The sequence below is a fragment of the Platichthys flesus genome, chromosome 4 (genome assembly GCF_949316205.1).
Source record: "Platichthys flesus chromosome 4, fPlaFle2.1, whole genome shotgun sequence".
NCBI lineage: Eukaryota > Metazoa > Chordata > Actinopteri > Pleuronectiformes > Pleuronectidae > Platichthys > Platichthys flesus.
In genome coordinates this window covers 17,324,012-17,337,244 of record NC_084948.1, presented here as the reverse complement: position 1 = coordinate 17,337,244, position 13,233 = coordinate 17,324,012, and the positions used below count along the sequence as shown (strand labels likewise).

At 40.4% G+C, this 13,233-nt stretch overlaps 1 protein-coding gene across 2 annotated transcripts in view; it reads right to left on the bottom strand.

The window, feature by feature from the left end:
- The window catches only part of sik2b (salt-inducible kinase 2b), a 44,363-nt gene that overhangs the window by 18,731 nt on the left and 12,399 nt on the right, over window positions 1–13,233 (bottom strand). For both annotated transcript variants that reach the window (XM_062386466.1, XM_062386467.1), the window contains exon 4: window positions 6,119–6,280. In XM_062386466.1, coding sequence (XP_062242450.1) covers window positions 6,119–6,280 — 162 coding nt within the window. The remainder of the gene's footprint in view (window positions 1–6,118; window positions 6,281–13,233) is intronic.

Here is a 13,233-nt window from a genome sequence, read left to right as displayed (position 1 = left end):
GGTTATTTGAATATGTTTCTCTGTCTGTCTATCTGTTGGTCAGCAGGATTAAGATGATGCATTTATTTGTCCCAAACACATGCACAGACATGCACAGACATGCAAAGGCACACTCATGCAGGTAGGGAAATTTAACCCCTGCTTTTGACCCATCTGGTGCAGGACACACAGAGCAGTGAGCGACCATGTACAGTGCTTGGGGAGCAGATGTTGGGGGAGTAAGGTGCCTTGCTCAGGGGCACTAGACAGGGTAGGGAGACTCTTGGATTTTTGGACAGATCAATCCAGGTTCGTCTTTTTGTTGTCTCTACGTGGAGTCGAACCAGAGACGAACCAGAGACCTTCTCTGCCCATAGTCCAAGTTTCTGCCACTAGAACATTACACAAAAACTACTGGAAGGACTTCCATGACACTTGGTGTAAGGATGTGGTATAGGTCAGGAGGGAACCCATTAAATTTGGGTCCAGATCTGTATCAGGGGAAGGACCTTTTAATATTCTTTTTCAGTGAATAATAAATGGATCTTGTAGGTAAAAAAAATCCAGCATGTATAGGGGACCGATAATTATGAGTGTTTGTTTGCCAATTGTTGCCAATCCAGATAAAAATCTTGGTATGCGCACTCCGAGTGGCCTTAGGTTCTGTGTTTATCTGCATGTGCAACACCCACGATGGAAAACAGATCAACAGGAATCAGGTACGAGACACAAATGCAGTTCTATCTGCAAATAAAAATAATTTGGCAGGTTGTGAATCCATGCATTTAGCTCTCTCTACCAGTGCAGGTGACAGCAGGTAAGGCTGATACAAAGCCGAGGGTAAAGCAGTCCACCACAGTAGGGTTTTAATACAAGTATGTTTGCCGTCTGATGCTGCTGTGAAGGTGAGGCGCGAGATGCAGGCACAGCCGAGCCGAGCAGTGCAGCTGGTTTATCGTCAGAAGCTGTGACCCATTTCGTGCGGCTGAATACTGAGCAGACTGGTTGACGTCAAACGCTCCAGCACGCTGCAGGCTACGAATGGCACTCACAGCTCAACAGGAAGGGCGGGGTGGGGGGGGGTGTCACGCACAACAGCATTAGCATAATATTAGCCTAAACTTGTCACACAGGAATACTCTCCAGTTAACGGCTTATAAAATTGTGTGTATGGATATGACAAGTATGAGTAGAGCTGACTACAACCAGCAGTTAAAATAGTGTTTCTAATAACGAGGTGTGAGCATTGATGCGGTTATGGCAGCAGCTGGAGGTGCATGACACTGAAGTCACTCTTCCTCTCTCTTCTTGTGCCTTCCCTTCCCATCTCTTCTCTGCTTTTTTATAACCTGGAAATGTTTCTCTCTCCTGGTCTTCATTCTTGTATTCTTCAAGTTCCAAAACACCTCAGCCTCTTTCACTCTTATCGCAAAGGTCATGTCAGGTGAAACCATGTAGCTTTTTGACAGAAGAAAATCTTCCTCTAACAAATGAAAAGCTGAAATCATCAGCAACTCAAAGGATATATATGCATGTACATGTATTGCATAAGATGCACATACCATACACACAGAAACGTTTCCCAAACGGTTTAAAAAAAAAGGTAAATTAGAGATTTTCTGATATCGTTCAATTGAATATCTATTACCGTACAATAACCGAGAAAAGATCATCCCACTAAAAATACTTATTTTGATTTCTAAAATCCTGACCATTATCCAGATCACCACCAGTTCATAGATTTTGGCAATCTAAATATATCTGATTTGTTTCTAAAATGATCTCTCATTATTTCTTGAGACTTTCACAATAATGTTAAAAAACGCCATATCTCACATTGTTAAACTGAAAACAATTCCCAGATCCACCCCCTGACTAGCAATGGGTCTCCCCTGAACCATAACACATCTTTCCACCCAATATCGTCGTAATCCGTCCAGTAGTTGTTGCAAACCTTCTTAATTCACTATACTCAGGGGTTTTGCCAGTAGAGTCTTAATTGGTCTGTTACGACCATGAGTAGCTCATATGTTGGCATTGAAAGAAAAGTCCTTCTGGTGGAATTCCCATCATACACAGAGGCAAACTCTTACAGATGGTCCAGGATGGTGCGGTGTGTCTTCTTCTGGATCAGTCTGAAAAGGGCACATGCCAGTACGCCGCTCATCAACCTCCACGGGCTACAAAATCAAACTCAAGTCACTACAATTACTTCTGGGTCTGCGCCCCATCTACTTGAACTCAAACACACAGGCTTATGCTACTTCTTGGCCAGTCTGTTCCTCTGAGGAGGATGTCTGGCAGTGCCATCACTGTGCACATGGCAGTCTTGCTCCAGACGAGGTGGAACGAGCGCCCACATCATATCAGAGAAGCAGAATCCCTCTCCATCTTCAACAAGCTCTTGAAAACGCTTCGGTAAGCACCTCCTCTTTAGCACCTCTAAAACCATAACACGCCCAACTCACAATTACTGTGCACTTCTTTGCTTCATCTCCTTGCACTCCATCATCTTGAACAGGTTTAGCTCTTAGTTCCGTCTCCAAGGTCTCCTATACTGAAGTAATGCTCGAGTGGAATCCTTCACTAGAAGTCGCTTTGTGTCTGGCAATTGACATGCAATTCAAATAAACACCTGTATAAATATACATAGTTCAATTTATTTATACAGGCTTTCTCCGTACAAAATATCTTATCATATGTTACCACAATGGCAGCTGTTCATTAAATGTTAAATTCTGCTTTAACTGTTAAACCTGGTACATTAATGCTATCCAGAGCAGCTTGAATGTAGTAGACATCTAGTTGATACACCTAACATATCACTGCATGCTTGACTGTATTGAACAGTTTAAGATATATATTATTTATTGCTTTAAAGGAACCAAATCTTCATCCTACCAGGAGGGATGTGGGTCACATGTGAATGTAAAAATGTGTCCCAAAGTTCAAAATACCTTTGTTATTTGATACATACAGATTTCTACATTTTTATTTTTGTCTTTGCTCCTCTACTAAGTTGGACATAGATAAGGTCATGTACCTCTCAGCACATAGTAAGATTCATTAACTCTCAGAATCTGATCCCAGTCGAAGGGTTATTTTAATTACTGTCAACCAACTATGACCCCAAACCATATTCAGAATATTTACACTATGCTGATTAAACAGTTATATAAACTGATAAATACTTTTGACCACAATTTTTAATCACTAACATATAATGTCACAGAGAAATCTTCTTTTGTGGCTTTAAAGATCACGTGTTGAAATCGAATGCTAAATGGTACTAATGGATGAGCTGCTGCTTCCATGGTCAAGAATTGATGTAGAAGGTCAATGGGAATGCTCAATTATAGATAATCTAATAAATGTCATCTGTGACTTTATCACATATACAAACAGATACAAACAGAAAGCAGCTCTGTTCTGATCTGCAACACAAACGACAAAGATACAATATAATCTGAGAGGATACAAGAACAATAACAACATGAACAACAATGACGACGACGAAGACAGACCAGTAGACACGACTCCATCTTTACATCTATTATTGTATGGTATACTGTACATTGTCATATGGGTCAACCCTTGAGGGTTTACCATTTGGTCTTTACAAAAGAATCCAATATGCCGACAAGTTAAAGAAAGCTGCAACAGCTGCACCCGATCTGGAGATTGTTTGTTCTCGCCACATGGTTTAATTGAGCATGAAATAATTGAGCATGAAATACCTTTCAGGTTTGTTGCATTTTAAATGACACACCACTCAGCAGATGGAGTCAACCTTGAAAACCTGAAATAATGGTTAATGAAGCTATAAATGCCTTGAAAGACATCCTCCGAGAGAAACTCAACTGGAAACATGGAATACACACATGTATTTTCTGCTAAGTCAGAAAGGCCCACCTCCTCTGATAAAGCACCTCGCTCTTGTTATTGTCATTTCTCTTCTGCACATTCTGTTCCCCTCAGACTGTCAACTCGAACGTAAAGGAGCTGTTTGAAGAGAAAACATGAAGGGCACCCCCCGCTGCCGCCGCTCCTCTCTCCTCTGCAGCCACCGTGAGCCTGACCTTTCTTTGACTGACCACTGCCTGGTTAAGCTTCACAGAGACTGACCAGTGGTGGCCTTTAGGAAGCAGGGAGGCAATACTGGAGCGCAGGGAAACCACAGAATCAGAGGTACAATCTGTTTCTACATTCTTAGTCCTTGTTTTATATAATTGTAACCTGAATATCTTTAAAGCCCACAGTTTAATATGAAAAGAAGGCAAATATAAAAAATATATATTGTTCGTATTCGTTTTCATTGTTTTCATCTGTCTGCTAGTTAGCAGGATTCTACAAAAAGTCCTGGATGGTTTAGCACAAACTTGGTTGAAGGGTGTGGTATGGGCTGGGGGAGAACTCATTACTGTTTGGTGTGGATCTGGATAAGGAATTTGTTTTAGTTTTCTTTAAAATTGTAAAATAGGGAGTTTTCAACATCCTTTATTAATTAATGGATCTTGATGAAAAGCTCATTGGGATGCCCTCTACTGAGTGCCCCTCTAGTTGAAAGCTAAATAAAGCTGAATGAATTATATAAATTAAAATAATCTAAAAAATATTTAATAAAAGATATGATATACATCAATCCAAAGCACGCTGAAAAGTTGAAAGGATGATTTTAAAAACACTCTTAAACATTATTTTCCTTAGGCGATGAACTAAATAAAGTCTGTTTATCCTGCAGGACAGGAAAAAACTATTGTGTAATTCAATCAATCATTTCTTGCAGTTAATTTCCAGCCCATCAAATTTGCATTTAAAGTCTATAAATAATCAAAAGATGAAGTGATAATGAAAATAACAAGTAGCTGCAGCTCTAGTTGCATTAACACAAACAGGAAATGTACGTCTTTAATTGTCCTGGCTGATCTACGGTAAACTGGCATCAATGTGACTAATGCAGATGGGAGAATTGAAGCAAGGGCTTTCCTTCCCATGTACAGTGCAAAAATGACATATTCCCTTCATGTACCATTTACAAAACATGTCGGAGCAAATTGTGGGTAAGAGAAGTACAGAATGTACTTTGCCGCTGATGTCCACCCCAGGGATGTTTTCTCTAATCACAGGCCAGGTAATGTTCTGTTCATTGTTTTTCCAGCTTCAAATCAAATCTGCCGTGCGGACAATCGGCTGTGAGTCAGACATGTTTGTGAAAATTACTGTTGGGGTAATAACATCTCCAGGTGATCATCCTGGACCCTTCTGAGAAACATAGGAAAGGACGAGTAATGATGCAGGTTTAACATTCGGTTCTCCCTCAGTCATTGTGCAGTCCTGTCTTTATCTGACTTTACCTCATAGAACAAATATAAGCCACTGAAAACTGGCAGTGAAGGTCAACTGAAGAGCTTGTCTGTCATTTCCCCTCGTGAAGAAACATTTATAAAACCAATAAACAGTGTCTTTATTCAACCTTTTGAAGTCCTTTGAGGCAAGAGGGCATTTTCCCAGTCTGGTATCCATTCACACCTGTATTTATAGCCAACCTCGTGTGATGAGGTCACCTCAGATGGATGTCAGAATCAGCTCGGAATAAAGCCTAAGATAAACCCTGGCCTCTTTCAGTGTATTGCAGCAACTGCACCCTGACCACCCTGCACTGCACCACTCATCCTCATTCTTCCTCCATCCGCTCATCTGATATTCCATCTCCCCGCCAAGTAGCCACACATTGAAGCTTGTACTACAGACCTCCAGCTTAGTTTCAAATACCTGCCTCAGGGCCCATTCCTATTTTTGTATATTATCCTTTAATGTTTCCACCTCCATAATAAAGCTGGTGGAGGGGAATTCTGACCGCCTCTGTTCATCGGATTTTAAAAGGTGGCATAAGTCTCACTGAGATTTTAAGATGTCTGTCCTGGCATCCTTCAGCCAACTGTTACCTCGTAATCAATCTCAGACCACTTCTCAACACTATGCAAATGGACTGGGCAGGTACTTCAGACATTTCTGAACTACAACGGCACAAATCATTGCAGGCGATGGATCAAAACTTCATGATTCCATGGAGACGTCTTACATTTCTCAACCAGCAGTGACCTTACGGTTCGTCCCTGCACTATTCGTTTAAGGGTACCTGCAATCTTGATGTTCATGTGGCCATCCAGCAGCAGATTCTCTGCCTTCAGGTCCCTGTGGACGATGTTGCGGTTGTGACAGTACTCCACCGCCGACAGGATCTGCCAGAACTTCCTCCTTGCCTCCGACTCACTGAGACGGCCGTGCTTTGCCAGGTAGTCTACAGCCACAGAGAGAGAAGTATGCAGATGTTTAGCATTGACTTAGATTTCAAGAATTTACATTTTAACACAGTATAAGGTTATTACACAACAATTAAAAATAATGGATTGTCTAGATTTTTGGGGTGGAGTTTGAGTGGTTGTGTTGAAATGATAATTTATTTTTGATAAGGTGTGAGCCTGGCCTGGTGACGGTAGTAGTTTACCAGCTCTTCTTAACAGCATATTCATTTAACGAAGAAACAATGTAATTTGTTTATCAGAAACCCCTATTTAAAGCTAACTTGTTTTTGTGTGTGTGTGTGTGTGAGAGAGTATAGGCAGTGGATGACAGATGACATGGAGAGTGAACTGTGTTGTCATAGTTGCAAGAGGAAAAGGGATGATGAGTACTGAGAACTGTTGTTCTGCTATATAGTGTCCACACTGGTACAAGTTCGAACAGGGTGTGAGCTGTGGGAGGTTTAATGGTGATGCAGTGTTTGTCGGTGTATAGTTGCAGTGCGCACACAAACAAACACAGTGAGCACAACGGAGACAGAAGACAGAGCAACTTTGTGGTTGTTTAGAAAAACATACAAAGCCAAAGTCTCTATGCTGCCTCCAGGTCATTCATTTTTACGGTCTTCATTCTACAAGCATCCAGATCGCTGACCTTTAACCATCGTCTGCTCTTACAACACACTTTTTGTTTTTCCAACCTTTCACACTCAGCGTTCACTAATTATTCTTGTGAGTGCGACAGACTATTTTATAGGACGTATGTTTTTGTTGTTTTCTCAGGCCCATGAACTTTGGAGAGTGCTTGTTGCTGCCGGCAGGGTTCTTCTTCACACCTCTCTGTGCAGATCGCTTGCTAACTCTTCAATTCACACTTTATGGCACACAAGATAGGAAACTCTATTGGCATTCTTTCCAGCTGGCAAGGATACAGACCACCAACCAAACCTGACAACAATGCACAAGAACAACCACGACAAACGCAGCCAAATACATGACATGCAATTACCAGAAGATCCAGCAGATCAATCCCAAAGCAAGATATCCACTTGCAGGATAGTATTAAAACCAACCTTTTGCTTGGTCTTTGCATCTGTTCTAAAAACATCACATCTTTACTTCTTTCCTTTTAAATATAAGTTATACTGTTTCCCTGGTCTCTTTACACAGTTGTGCGAAGATAACATCACTGCAGAGAGTATTGAAACTAGGTCTCTGTCAAGATGCACAAAGATGTCAACTAAGCCAATTTCACAGCCCATTAACATCAGAAACGTTGTGCCATCAACCAAACATGAGTTATTTAAAGTAGAGCAACCTATGTCCCTAGGCCAGGAACATGCATCACACTGTAATCACCTCAACCTAACAACTTGGTATTGTCTCAGTACAGAGTTGACTAAAAGGTCAGCAGTGTGTTGGCACAAAGACTGTACGATAAAAAAAAAGAAAAGACATCAATTTTTACGTTGCAGGACTGAGCGTCAGGGAGATGATGCTTCTCCAACACCCAGTGTGTCTGATGAATGGCCAACTTCTGTCAGTGAGAACCTGATTAGACAGAAGCTGGCAAATTCCATAGAGGAAGCCGTTCAGTGACTGGGGCAGCTTTCATGCTATGCTGCTAATCAAAAAACACACAGGGGGGGGGAATGTGTCGAGGAGGTCCGAATATGCGCACATGAAGAGAACAGGACTCCAAAGTAATAACTGCACACACTGTCAGGCTGAAGCGCACTTGGTTTCCAACAACAAATTCGCATAGACAGACGACAGTATCGTAATCGTGATGCGTGTCTTGGGGCAACACAAGAGGTCTCATACCTTAGCATTTTGTTAATTCATGGCAGAACATTTTTTAGCTAATTCTTCCAGGAAATTCTATCACATCATGCCAATGGCAAATATATTTACCTCAGACAAATATCAATGAAAACCTTGTGGTGGTCTTGGTGGTGAGACGACACAAACACACTGAAGCAGATTGAGTCAGACGACTGACAGAAGAGTCACATTTTGTGCAAAAAGACGGAGAATGTAAATCTTGTGAATGCAAAGTTTAAATATCTAAGGCTCCGCAAAACCAATGATCCAAATGGACACAGTACACAAGGCAGCGAGTGGATGAAAGTTCAAGATTATTTGCAGCCTTGCCCAGTTTTTCTCCCTCGTCTTTTACTTGATTAAGAAATCTTGAGCTGCAACAAAAAACAGCTATCAATTTAAGTGATATTTTTTTTTTCAGTCAATTGTTTTGTCTATAAATCATCCATGACTGGTCCAGCTCAGATGATTACATTCATATCGCCTTGTAGTTCTAATCAACACTATTCAAGAATAAAAAGAAAACCAGCAAATATTGACTATGGAGGAGTAAGAATTAGACTGATGTTGTAGCCTCTCAGCTTAAAAACATGATCAGTTCTCAAAACTGTTGCAAACTGAGTAATCAACGGATTATTTCAAGCCAGTTTAAACACTGAAATGCACTTTAGGCTGAACAATGAACATGAGCCCTATCTACAGTAGCAATTGAAAAACAAGTCATTACTGTTTGAGTAATACACAAACACACACACACGCCCCCCCCCCCCCCCCCCCCCCCAGTGGAAGGATGAGTAATCCACTGATACAATGTTGGCCAGGGCAAGGACCTCAGTACAGTGAGGCATGCAGAGATGCATTCTGGGAAAGTGAAAAGAACAAATATGAATCATAGGGGTATTAAAGAACAGCTCAACAACTACTGTGTTCCACTTCTGATGAGAGCTGTTGGAGGAGCTAAGTCTCTAAACAGCTGCTCAGGTTTGGGTACGGACTGGCTTGTCGGACAGACCTCTGGCTAGACTTCAAATAACACCATGGGGCAAGACTGGAATGTATGTGTGGGTGTGGGTGTGTTTGCGCGTCTTTCATAGCCTTATCTTCATAGACACGGCTTATACAATTGAAGACAAATGCTATGACGTGTCCCAAATTTGAAAAAAAAAGTAGAATTCGGGGGTCAGTGGTTAGGTTAAGAGTTAGCGATGGTTAGAGTAAATCCCCAGGAAATGAGTGCATGACTGCAAGTCTATAAAAAAGACCTGTGACAACATCTGTGTGTGCGTGTGGGATGGCGGTGCCTGTGTGAGTTAGCAAAGGACAAAGGGCAAACACACACAATTCTTTTTTTGAAAAAGAGAAATGGAGAAAAAAGAATTGTCAAATAACTTCGTGCTCCTTCTTGAAGTCAAAGCTGTATTACATTAATATGTAAGTGTGCAATTTAACTGAGAGATGGGGGGGAGATGATTTAGTAATTAAAAAAAGCAAAAAAACAACTAATGACTCACACTGCAGGGCTCCAATTTTCACTTAATCATTGCGTTTATTTGATTATTTATTCATTTCAGCTCAGCACCTGCCCGGTTTTTGTGCATCTAAATTCCTAGACTGGAGAAAGTGTTTGCTGTGATCATACAGGTTTGTTCAGTTGGATTGAGTCAGGGTGTCTTTTAATCTCCTAAAAAATTTGGATTACATTTCATGTCGTCCACTCCTTTAGTCTGAGGAGCAGCTGCTTCCTGATGGAATCAGAAAGTCTGAGCTTTTTCAGACATTAAAAAAAGGACATGTGTTGCATCTCAAACACTGAAGGTATGTGACTGCCTGGCAAATAAAAACAGTGCATGTTCAGAAATTCAGAATGACACATATCAGGCAGCATCTCAGTGCATTTTTCAGTTCTTTCTTAGCCTACGAGGGAAAAGTCAGATATTTAGACTGTATAATTTGCATTCTGCCTGATGCTGACAGCACTCGAGAAGTCACACATAAACATAACCGTAAAATTAATTTGGAGCACAGCATGATAAAAACATTGTGCACTTTGGAAGGGAATGCTTTTTATAGGGGATGTCAAGGCTGGTGCAGGATCAAAAAAGATTCCACAGGTTCAGCTTCTGATTATGTAGAGGTGTGTGAACATTGTTTTTCTTTGTGAAATATAAGACTCAACTAGGGGAAATTATCATATCGTCATCATACAAACACTTGCTTAAAATCTGAAGGACGTAACCCTCGTTGACTTTTTCATACTAACTGATTAATGCCATCACCACTGATGAATATTATTTGGTTTTCTGCTTCACATAACATGAGGTGAATGCAGATGACTGTGAGTCAGTACAGCAACTAGCGATTAAAAGACAACAATTAAGAATGCATTTAAATCTTACAGCAAAAATTTGATAATTGCACTACCTCTGTTTATCTATTTAGTTTAGTTTAACTTTTGTAGAGAAGGACTGATATTTTGTATGAATGCAAGACATGTAAAAAACAAACAAATCTTATTTATACATGTGCTGATTTATTTATCACTAAAAAACTACTGGGTTTCCAAATGTTTGCAATCACTGAAGGAGACAAACAAATTGCCCCAGCTAAAATGTAGAACAACATGTCAGGCTTATTGTGGCACAGCATTTTTCTTCTTGCATTTTTTTAAAAAGCTACAAGATGCAGCCTGTCACTCAACTGGAAACACTGTTTGTAAATATCAAGAGAATCCTGCACCCTTCAAGCATCACCCAAACCCTGCACTGTCAGACAGTGTAGATGCTTTTTAATGGAATTTAAAGCATCTGTAGTTAGTACATACCTCTGCCAAGGCCGGACAATCATACACCTAAGGAAATGGTCCAATTAAAAATCATTATCTGTCTTAAAGTTAAGCAATATTTGGAAGATATCGGCTCAGAAGATTTTGTGTAATCCTACTATAAAAGAAACCTATCTGGTGGAGGTAATGACCAATTAGTATAAGATACTTCTTATCCCTTTAGATCCTGAACCTCACCCAACCAGAACTAAGGCTTTGTGTTGTAGGCCTATCAGAGGAGGTCAGGGCATCAGAGCATTAGGATACCTTCAGACTGAACAATAAAATGTATTCTCATAGGCTTGATTTTGTGTTGTCTTGGTGGTTTCATTACTATTGACATCTAGTTATTAGTCTTTGGAATTTCAATGTGTTTAACTGTGTTTTGGGGGGTTTTACTTCTTCTGCTACATCCTTTGGACTTTTACCGGTGTAAACCACTTTGACAAGACCTTACTCTGCAATACCGACACAAGTTATTTTATTACTGATTAATCTGCCAAACATATAAGATTTGTTTGTCTTTGTGAAAAAGTGAAAATAAAAAATGTCCACTGCTCCAGGAAATGTATTCAGACGGCTTGATATATTCATTAAAAACGCTAAAAAATCCTAAGAATTTATTTTATACCAAAGAAAAGCAGCAAATCTTCAAATTTGCTGCTTTGACAAATTGTTGTAACTCTGATATAAAAGTACATAATTGACTAATAAACTGTGTGTATGCACATGCATTTAATGGAAAATGATGTTGTTGGTCAGGACTGCCATATATCTGACAACATTGAGGCCACTATACCTAAGTTTAATATGTATATTCTCCACATCGGCTGTTGTCCTTCAAATATATTTTGCACATCTTGTGAAATGGTTAGTAAAGGGAATCATTTGATTGCTGTTAGCTGCCTGAAAAGATGAGACGACCTTGTGAAAGGTTAGAAGTGAATATCACTTTTTTAAACTGGAAAAAAATAAACAGTAAAACATCCAGATTTCAGGTTTTATACATTTACAAATTAATTGCTAAAACTAGAGAACTTGTGAATCATTTTTTAGCATATATGCCTCAGGTTTACGTTTATATTTGGTCACCTTGAAACTTATTTTTTAAGACATTTTTTACTTTTCATGTTAATCAATACCAAACAGCAGGTCTTAATTTGAGCATCCTATCCTTTATTAATTTATATTTTACTCCTCTGGTCTTCAAAGTGAAAGCTGTCACAGCCCGTCAGCTTACAGATGCAGAGAACTGACCCAGATGTGAAGGTTTGTGGTGAAATAGAAATTGAGAGCTTAAGTAAATAAAAAAATAGCCTAAGTATTCCTTTGGAATCAACCAGTTTGCCCGTCTCATTCCCTTCCCATCAATCAGACACGAGATCTGCATGAGTGATTCTTATCACTGCCAGCTATTATACTCCCCTCTCTCCAGCAGTGCTTTCTTAAATATGCGTGCCCTACATTTCCCCACCACCTTCCAAATTCAAATGGATGTCCCCTGCTCTCGCCTCTCTATTCTCTTCAACCTCCTCTCTCCTCCTGCGTCTGCTCTCTGCAATTCCTCTTTATTTGTGGTTGACCCAATTTCCAGGTTTGATCCATCCTGCGGTGGTGAGGCAGCCTATGGAGCGGCAGACAGTCTTACAGACACAAAGGCACATACACGAACTGGCATGGATTCCTATGCTGTGCCCACCCACCCAGGTTCTTTGTCTTCACAGTTACACACACACACACACACACACACACTTTCACTGATTCACTTTAACATGCTGGGCTGTTCAGCATCCACAACTTCCCATCTTCCTCTGTGTAACAAATTGCGAGGAGCAGCCCTGAGTAATCCGTCATGTCGGAAAAAATCCGATGCAACTCTCAGGAGGGCGATAGCGGAGGACGAGGTTGGAGATCAGACCTGGCAGCTTATCCATTTGTCTGGATTTGCAGCATGACTGGATGACTCGAGCCATTCTCCACCAAGCACATTTGGAAATCAGTAACAATTGTTCGATATGGTGAGATTGAATACTGTAATACTAGTCTGCCGCTACAGCGACCAGTTGCTGTCTGCCTGGCTGATGGCCTGGCTTGACATATGAATGTCTTATATAACTATAGTACATTGTGCAATCAGGGCAGAGGGGTCTGAAGAATCAGGACACAATGGTTTTGTAATATCCTGAGATGATCCATGAGAGATCTATGGTTTATTGAAAATGAGGTTAATCCAATCGTTATCGGTTGTTTAAAGGAACAGTCTTGCCAGGAGTTAGATGAGAAGACTGACAGCACTCTAATGTCTGT